Here is a 15,531-nt window from a genome sequence, read left to right as displayed (position 1 = left end):
TCTTCTTTTAATAAACTCCAAATGCACCTCATTGAAAACAAAATAATGCTATAGTCCAATAAAGTAGATTTGCCCTTATTACGGCTGTGGTTTTAAGGGCACCCCCCAAGTCAATCACAATTGCTGAAATTAAACCCATCCAAAGCGATAGAGTAGGGGACACAGAGTAGAGGTTTGCAACAAAACTGATGGCCCAAGTGATGAGGGACAGTGGAGTTTTGGGGGGGACCCTGTCTTCACATGGTTAAAAGGTCTTTGCAGACAACCTGAACGCATGTAAATTAAACATACAGCACTTTCTCGACTGTAATGTGACTACAAGGATGTAATATTATTTTTGTACAAATACCTTACTGTAGTGCTTCTTAGAACTGTATTTATTAATTTTGTATGTGTATGGTGTTTGGCTGGTGTGTATGTCTGTGTACCATTTGCACACCTGGCTCCAGCAAGGCCAGAAGAAGCATTAGATCTCTTGGAACTGGAGTCCCAGGCGGTTGCGGGCCACCGTGTCAGCGCTGAGACCTGAACCTGGGTCCTCAGCAAAAGCAGCCACTGCTGAGCCATCTCTGTCTTCCCGGAGTAGCAACTTTAATACCTTTGAAATGCAGTGGTTTAAATGAGTTAAGGTTTCAGATGTTTAAATACCACATATACCATCACCTGCCTATTAACAGTTGTGCTTTTTATATCTAATACACAAAGACAATTGTGTCAGCCTGAGATGCTGGCTAAAGGATACCACGGGTATAACTGCATGCCACTACAGTGCCGACTCCTTCTTCTTGCCGAGTTCAGAACTCTGTGTACAGACCAGTTAAACGCAGCAAGTGCAGCTACCCGGGGCCCACGCTAGCCTTTCCAGCAGCCCTTGTAGCTCAAATAGGAATCCTCATCTGGTAAGCAGTGGGGGTTATCAGACAAACCTGCCAGCAGGGAGCCCCAGACAGCAGCCCGCTGTGGGTCCTGTGCTGTGCAGCGGGTCTGACAATGCCCCCCACATTCAAGCTCTTTTCATCTGCCTTCCTTTTCACTGTCTGGTAGCCCCTTTGTCTCCTCTCTCTCTCTCTCTCTCTCTCTCTCTCTCTCTCTCTCTCTCTCTCTCTCTCTCTCTCTCTCTCTCTCTCGTGTGTGTGTGTGTGTGTGTGTGTGTGTGTGTGTGTGTGTGTGTGTGTATGTGCCCAAGTCTGTCAGGTCCTCTGGAGCTGGAGTTACTCAGTTGTGAGCTACCTGATGTAGTTGCTGGAAACAAAACTTGGGATTCCCTGCTAGAGCGGCAAGTGCTCTTAACCATTGAGCCGTCTGGTCTTTCCATGTTTTTTTTTTCCTCTTTGTATGCAGACAGTCTCATTGTTAGCCGGGAAGAAAGTCTTTGCTGTCTCAGCCAGAGATCTGCCTGCTCCAGCCATCACAATCACCTGGGGCTAGGAGAGACAGATTATATTACTCCTTACTCCCCCAATCATTCCTTCTAAACAACACTGTAAGGTATGCAGGCAATGCCCACCACTCCAGACCAGACAGTTCCTCCATTTACCATGGCTGCAACAGCCGGGCCTTTTTTGTGACCGTTTTGACTAGAGTGCCTCTCCAGTGGAGCTGAGGGCGGACGGGAGGTGAGACAGGAGCAGCCCAGTCAGGGAGGCTGCGGAGCCTGCTCTTGACCAATGTTCAGCAGTTGCTCAAACACCAACAGAGCTGGGCGCCTTGATTCCGTTTCCGGAGTACTGATACAAGCTTTGCTTTTCTTTAACGGCTTGTTGCCTCCAACCTCCCCACCCTACCCCCGTGCTGGGGATAAACGAAGCCCTTCTGCACCTGAGGCTGAACATTCCAGCAGCGCCCGGCATCTCCAGCTTTAGAGTCATCTAGATTTGCCAACCTCCTAGCGGTCCTTTGACCAATTTTCATCTTGGTTCTATGAACACGCTTCGTGGTCCTGAGGTCTCGGTGTATTGCTGCTTAGTATTTACTGTCAACCAGTCACTGCTGGGTACATAGTAGGGTTGCGCCGAGTAACCACACAGTCAGCACCTCCAAACCTTCTTTCAGGGAAATAATGGAGAAAGGAGCTTGGAAGCCGATCCGTGCTTGGGACGACTTTATAGTCACACTTGATTTCGGATCCCGAACGGTATTCTTCCTCTCGCAAATAGGCACCAAGCGTTTCTGTGGGGCTCTGGCTGCTCATTTCGGGGACAGCCACCAGAAATTCCCCGTCAGGACAAAGCTCACACAGTGAATCAAAGACCTGTGACTCATACCCATACTGTTACATAATCAAAGCAAGAACGGGGGTCATGGGGGTCATGGGGGTCACGGGGGTCACGGGGTCATAGCTGGAGCTTTGAGACAAGGCCGGTACCTGTCAGCTTTCGTCACAGTCTGTGTCGGTCCGTATGTAAATCCCACCTCACTCACACAGCTTTGGATAAAGATTTCACAAGGCAACGGCGTAGACGCTTTCTTTACTCTAAAGGCGTGTATTGAGCAGCCCTTGTGCAGGCCCTGGTGTAGATCCTCTGGGTACAACCGTGAGTGAAAACAGACGCTGGTCTGTGGCTCTTACAGCTAACATGGAGGCCGCAAATAAATCAAGTTGTTACACACATACTGTATGTGCCATTTCTACATACATTTTGAAAGTTGAGCAATGTTGTGACTGAACAATAGGCAATGTGTTTTGAACGGTTGCCTTATGCCAGGCACGATGTCAGGCTCTTTTAGATGTTCTGTCAACAAACCTCCATAACTTTGTGTGGTAGTTATTTAATTTTCATCATTTTACAGTTTGAAATTCTTTTTTAAAAGGAGATTTCCAGGTCCTCTAGCTAAACTGTGGTAGAGAGAGGGTTTGCTTCTCGGCTGCCTAATTTCAGTGGGTTTGCCGCCCTCTCTCTGAATGCCTCAGAAAGTGACCCCGTTCAAGGGTTCAGGGCTGCTTGAGCCAGCCAGGGCTGATCCTGGAGACCCACATCTGATGGGCATGTCTGCCATGAGAGAGACCGAGGGATGACCGAGTGGGGGACAGCAGCACGCTCTTGCCAGAGAGACAAAAGCTGCAGGAAAGCCAGCTAGGAAATGATGCAGAGGCACAGGTGACAGAGGGTGGCAGCCTGGGTGAGCGCTGTGATGGAGGAGGGGACAGAAGTGGATGGCCCTGAGCAGGGCTCCGTGCAATTCAGGGTTCCAGTGCGCGCTTCAGGGCTCGGTGCGCTTCAGGGAAGAGCATGGCTTGGCTTCAGACCTGTGGCTTTGAGTGCTGCTAGTCCCTTTCGGGGAAGGCTGGCTAGAGGGCAGGCTTGGCCGCTGTACAAAGTGCAGACTTGAAGCTCCTGGTGTCTAAAAGATGGCTGGTGTGCCCCGTGGGTCACATGGAGGAAGGGCTGTCGTCCTGCCCGGGCTGCCGTCCTGTCCGGGCGGCCATGCTGGCTCAGGAAAGTGCAGCCAGCACTGTATTTTGAGTTGGTCCCATGTTGAATGGCAGGTAAAATGAAAGAGCTGTAGTTGACTGAAGAAGAAAGGCCAGGGAGTTGAGTCACTGCCGGAACCGCCTAAGGCTGGAGGGAGCCAACACCACCCAGTGTTACCCTGGCAAGGTAACCCACGGGGGATTCTTTAAAATGACTCTGGGAATTAGCAGGTGGAGAATAGCTTTCTGGATTTTTTTCCTTTACTTTATTCCTTTTTAAAATTAACTCATTTATCAAGTGAAAAGTAATAAGTAACAGTGGCTTAACTCTGAATAAAAACAGCTTTGTCAAAATACCCTTACCTTCTATTGAAAGACGATGAAAAACTCATTTGAAAAAGCAAGACTGCTTTTGCATCTGTTCTTGAAAATACTGAAAATGTAATTATTACGTTGTTGAATAATGCCCAAATGACAACTTCTTACATGATTTTTTTCTCAGAAATCCCCAGTAGCAATTGGTAAGTTTCCTTTTACTGAAAAAGAAATAATATAACTTATTTATATTTCCTAATATACACCAAGTCTATATCTAACAGTATAACCCAAATGCAACCTTATTCCTGATAGGATCTAACTAATCAAATTTATTTCTTGCTTTTTTTCCCCATGGAAAATTTCTCTGGTTTTATCAACAGATATTTAGATGTTTCTGGCTTTTATCTTCAGTACTGTGTGGTGTATAATTAACTTCAACACTAAAAGTTGTTGAAAGTTGATACTGAAAAGAAATTTAGTTGAATGAGTAAGTATAAAAGGGGTCCATAGACTCTTCTCAATAATTTTGGTAGAAAGTGGGGCATGTAAATTGACTCAAATCTGACTCGCCAGTGTGGGGAAAGTGCCTATGATCTAGTATGTACTAGATCAGGTTGCTCTGGAGAGCAAATGTTGTCTGGATGAAGATGTTCAGTGCTAGAGCACTTGCTTGACGTGCTTCAGGTCCTGGGTTCTGTCCTCAGGACCACTGTTCTTGGCATACATGAGGCTTAACTATTGTTTTCTTCTGGCATCCTTCCCCAAACATCAAACTACATTTTTATGGCAAAATTGTTAAGAAAATGACACTAGAGTTAGATCATGTCTCTTCTTAGATTTGCTGTCTTACTTGAATTTGACTTGCAATATGAACACAATTCATTAGTATGTGGTCTATATCAGTTCATGTTGGGGGAATGAACAAATATGGATGCCTGAGGGATGGTGATGGAACTGGATCCTGATCATATCCATCCCAATCTCTGCCTCTAATAGTCCTCCCTGCTCCTCGGTAGCAGGGAAAGTCTTCCTGGCCGTTCAGGTCCCTTGAGTCTCACCTCCATTTTGAAGCTGATCCATTGCCATCTGAAGATGATAACACCTTCTGCGTGCATTGTCATGATGTCTCATGCAACAGACTTTCCTTAGCTGAAAAATTCCATGCAGGAATCTTAGCTTTAAAATGTATCTACTTACGTGATCCACTATGTGGTTGACCCTCCTAGGTCTCTGCTGGTGTATTCTGATCCAAAATTACGTTCTTCACACTACTTTGCTTTATTTTCTAGCTGTCCATGTATCCATAATACATACCCCAGTCTGTCCCACAAGATGGGGATATCTTTGGGAGCCAGGAGAAATCCCATGTAGATGGATGTTTCTGTCCCTTCTGGTCCTTCAGCCCTTTAATCCCAAATAAACATACAGAGGCCTATACCGATTATAAACTGACTGGCCAATGACTCAGGCTTCTTATTGGTTAACTCTCTCTTAATTATTTACCTATTTATATTAATCTGTGCATCTCTGCATGATCTTGGCTTACCAGTGATGCCAAGTCTCTTGCTTCCTCAGCAGCTACATGGCGTCTCCTAGACTCCACTTACTCCCTTTCTCTATCCCTGTTTGGATTTTCCACCTGCCTGTCCATTGGCCAAAACAGCTTTATTCATCAACCAATAAGAGAAACATGTATTCACAGAATACAGAAGGACATTCCCCATCATCTCTTCTTTTCTGTCTAAGTAAAAGGAAGGTTTTAATTTTAACATAGTAAAATTATACATAATGAAAACAGTCATCAAGCAAGAATTATAGTTACAACATTTAGTCCATTAACATTTGGCAAAATTTAAAGAAAATGTTCTATTATCTATCCTATCTTTGTGAGTCTAAAGTTTTATATGTAACTTATCTTTTATCATAGCTAAGGAAAACTATAACCATAAGTATCTGTCTCCAATACCATCAAAGACCCCAGAGGGATAATATATAAACTCTAGAACTGACAGAGACATCTGGCTGCCTGGACAATCACTCAAAGTTTTCTGTAATGTTGGGGCATCCCTCTTTAACCTATAGACTCAGAATGTCTGGCAGACTTTTTGATGAAGCAGGAACCTTGAAGGACCATCCTGTCCCTTGGCAAGTTCAGCAGTCACTTTTCTTTGTAACCTGCTTGTCCAGTTTGGACAGCGTGCTCACTGTCAGCAGTTGAGACAGGGGCAGTTCTTTGCCCAATAGACCAGTTTTGCCACATTGAAGGCAAACTCCATAACGAGTTGCTTCAATGCCCGTCTTCCTCTCTGATGTAATTAGTGTTGCCAACAGCAGCTGTGTCTCATTGTCATGAGAACCCTAATAAACCATTTTACATGCTATATTCTGTAGGTCTATGACAGATTTTGAAGAATACCTATATCTCGAAAACCTAACTAACATAACTGTAAGTTTGACTATTATAGGTGACTATCTATAATCTGTATTTAGTTATACATTACATTTTTAAAAGATCTGAATAAACACAATACCTAAACAAGAGTAGAAATATACACATGACAAAATTGACCTTAAAGTTGTATCAACAAACCAAAATCCATACCAATGCAAAGTATTCATTTCTATATCATATTCTCTTTTTTCTTTAGAAAGAGATTGACTGTGATCATTAATCATTTATAGCCAACTCTGTTTAAACAATAACAAACATTTATCAACAATATTTGGGAATTTGGTCATAGTTCTCTCCAAAAGCACTGTCAATCCTCAGGGGATACTGAGAAAATACAGAAACCTGGCCAAATCCCAGCTGTAGTGGTCTGTGAGGCTGCGTCATCTCAGCTGTTTTAGATGTTGGATCACCTGGGCCACTGCCTCAGGGGGTCTTGTTTGATCAAAACATACTAGTCTAGAAGGAATCCACAGCTTTTTATCTTCTGTGGAAACAAAGCAGAACCTGTTTGCCAAAGTAACATGTCCTTAGACTTAAATTTTGAGGTCAAGGCATTTTCAAAATAGACATGTTGGATTAATCCAGCAGCATTTATAATCAAATGTCTTTTAGCAGCTGTTGCTACTCTCTCAGCTGTCAAACAACTCAAAGATAACACAGTACATACAGTATCCAGACTCTGTATTTTCCATCTTTATGTGGCTTTTTATTACTTTCTTTTATTTTTTAGGTTTTTTGAGACATGGCTTCCCTATGTATCTTTAGCTGTCCTGGAATTCACTCTGTAAACCAGGCTGGCCTTGAAGTCATAAAGCTCCACCTGCCTCAGCCTCTGGAGTGCTGAGACTTAAGGTGGGCACCATCACCACCTGGCCTCGGGAATGCTGTAATTAAAGGCATGTGCCACACTGCCCAGCTACTAAATTTCTTTTTATAAGGACTTTCTCTGTCCTTATTGTTTTCTCTCCCAGGTTTTGTATATTTTTAAACATCCTGTAAACTACTTAGAGGTTTTGTTTATTTTTTCATCTGAATCACCCTTTACTGTATGTATCTTTTTCTGACCATTTGAGTCTTTAATCTGCTAAGCAGCATGGCTAGGATTAATGTGGTGGCTGGCTCTGCCCCCCATTCCTTGGCTTCGTGAAAATCTAGCTTCATGGTGGAGGTATTGGTAGAAGCCATGTTTATTGCAACAACTGCAGAGTTTCTAAGCCCATGCCACTACCAAGAAGCATGCTCATAAACACCATTTAGATGTTTTAGCAGGGCCTCTTAAAAGAGCCCTGCAGTTTTTGCGGCTAACGCTGAGTTAGGAAGCCTCTCTTTAAGGAGCAGTGCCTCTGCTTGCCTCTGACAAACAGAACCCACCCAAGAAAATGCTGCTACCAAGAAGCCGTGCTTGCCTCTTTTCTTTTGTTTAGAATCTTTTTTTAAAGCTTTTGTCAGGTTTTATGTGGAAATTCTTGCCAAATGTTTAGATGCTACAAGTAGACCAAATAAGCACACAGAGGCTTATATTAATTATAAACTGTTTAGCTGATGGCTCAGGCTTCTTATTGGCTGGCTCTCTCTTAATTATTAACCCATTTCTCTTAATCTGTGTTCCTCCATGTGGTCTTGGCTCATCAGAGATGCCCAGGTCTCTTGTTTCCTTGTCACCTACTCCCTTTCTCTATCCCTGTTAGGATTTCCCATCTAGCTACATCCTGCCTATCCATTGACTAAAACAGCTTTATTCATCAACCAATAAGAGAAACATACATTCACAGCATACAGAAGGACATCCACCGTCAATCCTAACCCCCCTTTCTTATCTCTCATGAGACCCACATGGAGGATGCATCTGTAATAAGTCCCCAGGTGGTGCTCATTATTTGCTTCACTGGTTGTCTGTCTCTTTGGACTGGTACAGCAGGATTATCAGCATCTTTCTTAGGAAGACTGTGTTGCTGGGAGAAGCAATCTATGTGGAGGTCCTCTCCGAGTTCTCGGGTCTTTGTGGGGGTTAGATCTCAGCAATGGGGCTTTGCCAGTGAAAACCAGGGCATTAAGAACCCAGAAGCCTTCACCCCAAATTCCACAGCAAATGCATTTAAACTCATTTACGTTTGATTCGAAAGTCCCGCCCTCTCCACTGTGGCATGAGATCTCTGGGTTTTTTTCCCAATTATGTAAGTATTTTATTTATCACTGAAGAAAAAACGCAGCAGCAAGTTCTGTGTTGGCTTCAATAAAACCAAATGGTTACTCTTTAACACAGCTACTACACTCCAAAATTGAAGTCAACACAGTCATCACTACAAATTACGCGTTGAAATAATCTATCCTGAAGAAAGAAAATTAGGAAAAAGAATTTAAACAATTCCTGCAAACCACACATTTATAAATATTGTCATATTTAAAAGGCTTGAAAGGCATGGATTAGTTTGAAAGCAGTTTTCTTTTGCAACAGAAAAAAGAAACAGCAACAGTTTACCAAATGCTCTAGGAATCCAGAGCTGTACTGTTCTGGATCTGCGCTTGAGCAGTGTTGTCATGATGACTACAAAATGCTTTATACTCACCTCTCTCAAGTAAAGTCTACAGAAAACCCCTTTGCAACCAGTGTTTGCCATGTCTACTATAAACTGTCTTGGCTTTCTTAGGTATTTACTATTAACTACATTTAGAGATCTCTGGGTTTTAATGGCATCTTTCCTCTTTCTTTTGGGTAAAAGGAGCCTTATACCCGGATGGGACATCTGGAAAGAACAAGGATGATGACATGGTCCCCCCTGGCCAAAACTACACGTATGTCTGGCCTGTGAGAGAAGAGTACGCACCTGCCCCAGCAGATGCCAACTGCCTGACCTGGGTTTACCACTCACACATTGATGCCCCTAAGGACATCTGCTCGGGGCTAATCGGACCCCTGCTGGTGTGTAAGCAAGGTAGGCAGTCTCCCCACCGCTGAAAGCTTTTCCCAGGAAATGGGGCCTGGTGCGGAAAATGAGCCTGAGACTCAGGTCTTGCTTTATCACCTTCCTGCTTCAAATAGGATGTGAGTCTTCCAGTAATCTTTCTTTAGGCAACACAGAAGGTCATGCTGACTCTGTAGCAGAGCAGATGATTCAGACACTCCTTACAAATCATGGCAGAGTTCTGAAATTCACGTGTATTGTTAAATAAAAATAAATTCCGTAAAACTACATGCAAGAGAGCGAATGACGTGGTCAACGGCCAGCGACACCTTCAGTTTCTCCTGTTGACTCCACACGTGTCTCTACTGTCCGTAGTTGCTCCTCAGGGAGTAGCCAGGCCTCTAAGTTCCCACCGATCAAGGTTCCTGCCTTGTGACTTTTCTACAGTCCTGTCATTTCCACCAGAGTTGGCTTCGGCTTGTGTGATGTAGGATGCGAGTTACTCTGATGTATCCCTGTGAAGCTCACTGAACACCGTTGGCAGGAGAGACACTGTACTAGGGTTTGGTAGACCTCTAACGGCCTTTTCTTCACTCTCCTGGTGTTCCTGAAAGGTGTGTTGAACAGATACTCAGGGATGAGGACTGATGTGGACCGGGAGTTTGTTATCATGTTCACTCTTGTGGATGAGAACCAGAGCTGGTACTTGGATGAAAACATCAGGCATTTCTGCACTGACCCGAGTTCTGTTGACAAGAGCGACGCCGTTTTCCAGAGGAGCAATAAGATGCATGGTGAGTGTGTACCGTGGTCTCAGAAGCACCACAGGGCTTTGTGCATGATGAGGAACTTCAGGGAAGTGAGACACGCGGAAACCCAGGGCCTCGTTCTGCAAGATGTGTAGATTTGGAAGACAGTGGTTTGAAAGTGACGTAAGATACAATACGCCTTGAATCTCAACAATCTGAGACAGGACAAGGCCGTGTACACAAACTACATTGAGTAGGTACAGAAAACAGAAGGGAAACATTATAATCAGGAAGGAACCGGGCCAGAGGTAAGCCCAGAGAGTGGGTGGAGTTAGACTCCCAGAAGGGAGAATAAAATCTCACCACGTAACAGTTCTACTTGGCCAGCAACTGCCTTCCAAGCCTTTGCCAAATTCTCAGAACTATGCTGTGCGTGGAGTTTGAATGAGGTACTTGTGAATGTATTGCCTCCTGGGCATCCTTTAAACTACCAAGATTCAGTGAGCACTTGCTATACACAGAAGTTTGTGCTCACTCAACTGTAGAAATCATAAGGGGAAGAGAAGGAGCTGCAGTGTGTGATGCGGGCAGAGTCTGAGGTCAAGACCACCAGGGACAGGCAGGCCGGGGGTAATCTGTACAGAGGGCTGCCCGAGACAGCCTTGGCGAGAGAGCCCACAGGCAGCGCATTTCCATTTGCCTGCCCCCCCCCCCCCGCTTGTAGCACACAGCCAGGCAGGACCACGCGCCAGTACACACATCCTCTTTGTGTAACATGCCCTCCGTCTTCTCTCTGGTGATGCTTCATCAATCCTGTATGTGGCTGTGCTCGGCAGAGGTTTTAGGAGGGAAGGAAGGGGAGGAGAAGAAAAGGATGGGAAGCAAAGAAAACGAGGAAGAGGGCTGTGAGCAGAACCTGAGTGGAAATCATTGCTGGGACCAGTTTTATCTCTATTCTTCAGAGCTTGCAGATGAGACCCCCAAACACTGCAGGAAACCAAAAGGTTCAAGGCTCAGCTACCTGTGCTATGTCCCTGTCATTCAAGACTTGTTGTTTGGCAGTGAAATGCACCCCCAAAGATATGAATTGTGTAAACAAAACTAACTTACTTTTACACTAAAAGGCAGAACAGGAGTTTGCATGCAGTTAATCCTAGCAAAAGAGACATTCCAATTATATATGAAAAAAACTTGAAAAGAAACTGATTTATAAAAGTTGTTAAGTCAATACAAGGTTTATTGATTAATTAATTTAAATTCACTAAGATGAGTTAGAATAGATGGTGCTGTCTGAGTCGTTATCGTGCTAGAAACAATATATTTTTTAATGTGTATGTATTTTGTCTGTGCCTGGTGTTGAGGAGGCCAGAGGAGGTATTGGATTCCCTGGAATTAAAGTGATACACATTTGTGAATATTGGGAATTTCATCGGGTTTTCTATAAGAACAGCTAGTGCTCCTAAATGCTGAACCATTTCTCTAGCCCCCAAATAATACTTTAATTTATTCTTTGAAAATTTCATACATTTATACAAGGCATCTTGATCATTTCTACCTTACTCCCTGCTCCAAGGACCTCTGTCTCATCTCTGTCCCAACCTCAAATCTTCATTTTAAATCTTATTTATTAATTTTAACCTACTGAGTCCAATTAATACTGCCCATATGCTCCTGGGCATGCCATGGCCCCCCACTGGGCCATGGACAACCTGTCAATGACCATACCACCCCCCCAAAGAAAGATGACTTTCACTCCCTTGTCATCCACCAACTGCCAGGCACGCCTCAGACACTCCCGAGTCCCTACCCTTATCTATGCTGGGATTGCTAGCTAGCTTGGTCTTGTACAGGTAACCACAGATGCTGTGACCTCATGAGTACGGCAGCCATACCACATCAAGACCTCAGCTCTCCTCCCGTCCTGCCCACACCCTTTGTCACGGTGCTTCCTGAGCCTTTTCAGGAGAGGGTCGGCAAAGGTGTCCCATTTAGGGCTGAGCACTCAGTCACTTATCCTCGGCGCTCTGAGTAGCGAGACTTTTTCAGACTGGAGACTGTTGCAGGAAAACGCCGCAGCCATGGCCCACACTGATTGTCCAGCCTTGCCGCTGAGTCCGTGGCCGAGGCTTGGGTCCTGCCCGCGTCTGCAGGGGAGTGTCTTCCACTGGTGTGTGTTTGTGTTTGCAGCCCTCAACGGATTCCTTTTCGGAAACTTCCCCGAGCCTGAGATGTGTGTTGGTGAATCTGTGTCCTGGCACCTGTTTGGGATGGGGAATGAGATAGACATCCATTCCATCTATTTTTACGGTAACACCTTCATCACCAGAGGGCACCGGGCAGATGTTGTCAACCTGTTCCCAGCCACCTTCCTCACGACGGAAATGATAGTGGAGAATCCAGGGAAGTGGATGATAACCTGTCAAGTCAGTGACCATCTGCAAGGTAAAACCGGTGGAGACTGTGGAGAGGCTCGGGATGGGGCGGTTCTGCCGGATCACGGTGCTCTTAAGTAGATTCCCACGCGCATTGCATCTGCTCAACTATTTAGCATCTGCAAAACACAGTGTGCATCCGTTCAGCATCCTCTACAGAGGTTTATTAATGATGTTCCTAAGAATAATCTAAAACCTTACAGAAACTTAGAAGCGAGTAGTTAGACATTTATAAAGTACACAGAGTCATCCCCACCCAATGCTTGGGCTACCTTCTGATCATTGTCGAGTGCTTGTGACAGCTTAGCTCAGCTCTGAACTGCTCTGTTTGAACAGTCTTTATGCGGAGACAAAACATATTGGCATGCACTGTAGTGTGCTCGGGGTAGGTAGATTTTTAAAAGGAAAACGAAGTTGGCTTATGAGCCTGCTGGATGTCTTAGTCTTGGTTCCTTGAGGCAACCCAAAATATATCTTCACTTGAGGTGACGTTCGTGACAAGAGTGATGAGAGACACTAGGAAGGTAGATCGGCCCTGCAGGACGGGATTTAAAAGGCCAGGCTGGGAAGGTGGCAGGGTATCTTTTCTAGGAGTGATATCCACATCCTCAGGCACTCTGGTGCTGTGCTGTGGTCAGTACAGGGGCTTGGGATGATCACACACACACACACACACACATACACACACACACACACACACACACACACACACACACACACACGGAACATACCCCGTGGGGGAACTCTGGCCACTGAACCAGCTGAGGAGCTGTAGCAGAGTTCCACTGCGCAAAGGGTCTGTTCTTAGACGGTGAAAACAGGAAGAGGAAGCAGATGATGGTGACACAGACCCAGAAGAATAATGTCTGGTGAAATGTGGACGCTACTACCACACACAGATGCTAATAGTTCAGAGTCCTGACATTCAGGTGATGCTAATAACACTTTCTTGTCCCCATTACCCTTCTGCAGCTGGTCCTGGTGTCAGTCAGCTGGGTTATTCCAACTAAACCCAGCCCAGTTAATATGTTCTGCACGCTAGTATGGAAAGACCAGATGGACAAGACAGGTTCTATTCTTCTTTTGAAAATTCACTTTAGATTTGTCTATTTTATTTTTCTGTATATGAGTCTTTGCCTACATGTATGTCTATGTACCATGTGTGTATCTGGTGCCCACAGAGGTCAGAAGTAGTGACCATATCCTCTGGAATGGGAGTTAAGGATGGCTATGAGCCACCGTGTTGGTGCTGGGAATTGAACCTGGGTCCTCTGAAAGAGCAGTTAGTGTGCTCAACTGCTGAGTCATCTGTCCAGTCCCCAGGTTCCTATTCTTTAAGTTGCACACACTCTTAAATTTGGGGAAAAACTTCTTAAATTCCAAATTCAGATTTAAACCAAGACAGCAACAGCCATTTGAAGCTAATATGGCAGCTTGGTCTAGCTAGCAGTTGTAGCCATAAATAGGTAGCCATACATTGACCAATGTAAAATATTGCTTGGATTGCCCATACCCTCAGAAAATATTATTATGAAACTATAGGTTTATACAACTATGTTTTTAAAAATTTACTCGTATTTATGTGTGAGTTTTGTCTGCATGTATGTATGTGAACCACGTGCATGCAGTACTCATGGAGGCCAGAAGAGGGAGTTGGATCCCTTGCAAATGGAGTCGAGGACCCCAGTGAGCCACCACCAGAGTGGTGCTGGGAAAAAACCTGTGCCTGCTGCAAAAGCCTCTAGTGCTCTTAACCACGAACCACCTTTCCAGTCCCTGCAATTCTGATTTTTAAAACAAACGATCCCATCTAGCGATTACCTCCATGCTTTGTGAGATAAAGCTGGTCTATTCCCACCTCGCTGCAGCTCACGCTCCTACCCGTGGGTACTTTGCAGCCATGTTTCCAAGTGAGTGAGCACAGAGTGACTGATGACCCCGGTGTCGCCACAAGACCACAGCTGGCTTCCCCGATGTTCTACTGCCTAGCACTTGGGCTTGCTCCCCCTTCTGTTGTGACAATTTGCAGAGTTGTCTTTTTAAACTCCTGGATTCGGAGTTCTTGGATCAGAATTGGATTTTTTCTTTTAAAGCTTCTGACGCACACTGCCTAATCAGACGTTGCTGCTCATCCACCCACACGTGTGAGCATGTCCACCCCCCATCTGCCTGACAACCCTGGAAATTATGACTATTAGGTTGAACAATGGTGCTACATAATTACAGTTAAGAGAGAAACTTTTCCATTTGTTCACGGCAGGTGTTATTTCTTTTCTGAACGACCCATTCTGTCCCCTGCCCACTTTCTATTGGGGATTTACTTTTTTTTTTCTTTACATTTAAAATGATTAACGTTTACTCTGTTGATATCTGTTGCACTTAAAACATATTAAAAACTCCCCCCACACCATTTACCCTCTCTTGTTTGTCCGTCCAATTTTCTGTATAAAAGTTTTAAATGCTGATGAAGTCAAATCTGTCCGTTTCTCCTGAGCGTTTTATCGGCGCCTTGATCTGAGGGTCTCCTCCATCTGCAGCTGGCATGCTGGGACAGTACAACGTGGGTAACTGCAGAAGTAATGCTCCTCGCCCGAAGATGCAGGGCCAGCAGAGGCGCTACTTCATAGCAGCTGAGAAAGTCCTCTGGGATTATGGCCCCCAAGGCTATGATAAATTCACCGGCTTTCCCCTGAATGCCTCTGGCAGGTAAGAATTCTGCTGGTGCTGCTAACTCCTCTCCAGAGAGGTGTGCAGTAGGCTTCTCCCTGTGACCTCGCTGAATCTCCAGTGGCAGACATCGCGATGTCATAGCTTGTAGAATCCTATCTTTTTAATTAATTCATTTTATTAAATGTTTTCATTTACTTCACATACAGTTTCCCCTTCCCTCCCCAGCCTCCTATCTACTCCTTTGTCTTGGCTCAGAAAGGGGCAGGCTGCTGAGAAATAGGAGAGTGATTATATTTGTGATTATTGGTTAGATCAAGATTGTAAAAACATTCATTCATTCACTCATTCAATTATTCATTTATTCACTTGCTGATTCATTTGTTCATTCACAATTCACTCATTCATTTACTCACAGATTCATTCACTTATCTATTCATCATTCACTCACTCACTCATTTACCCACTCACTCATTCACTCACTCATTCACTCACTCACTCATTCACCCACTCACTCACTCATTCATTCACTCACTCACTCATTCATTCACTCACTCACTCACTCATTCATTCACTCACTCACTCATTCACTCACTCA

At 44.6% G+C, this 15,531-nt stretch overlaps 1 protein-coding gene across 1 annotated transcript in view; it reads left to right on the top strand.

Moving 5' to 3' along the window:
- The window catches only part of Hephl1 (hephaestin like 1), a 72,440-nt gene that overhangs the window by 24,158 nt on the left and 32,751 nt on the right, over positions 1 to 15,531 (top strand). Inside the window, exons 3-6 of the mRNA XM_005084034.4 lie at positions 8,903 to 9,115; positions 9,700 to 9,879; positions 12,022 to 12,276; positions 14,804 to 14,972. Of these exons, the coding sequence (XP_005084091.1) occupies positions 8,903 to 9,115; positions 9,700 to 9,879; positions 12,022 to 12,276; positions 14,804 to 14,972 (817 nt within the window). The remainder of the gene's footprint in view (positions 1 to 8,902; positions 9,116 to 9,699; positions 9,880 to 12,021; positions 12,277 to 14,803; positions 14,973 to 15,531) is intronic.

Source organism: Mesocricetus auratus, unplaced genomic scaffold (genome assembly GCF_017639785.1).
Source record: "Mesocricetus auratus isolate SY011 unplaced genomic scaffold, BCM_Maur_2.0 Super-Scaffold_100044, whole genome shotgun sequence".
Lineage (NCBI taxonomy): Eukaryota > Metazoa > Chordata > Mammalia > Rodentia > Cricetidae > Mesocricetus > Mesocricetus auratus.
The sequence above is the reverse complement of the archived record's forward strand: the minus strand, read 5'-3'. Positions and strand labels throughout refer to the sequence as shown.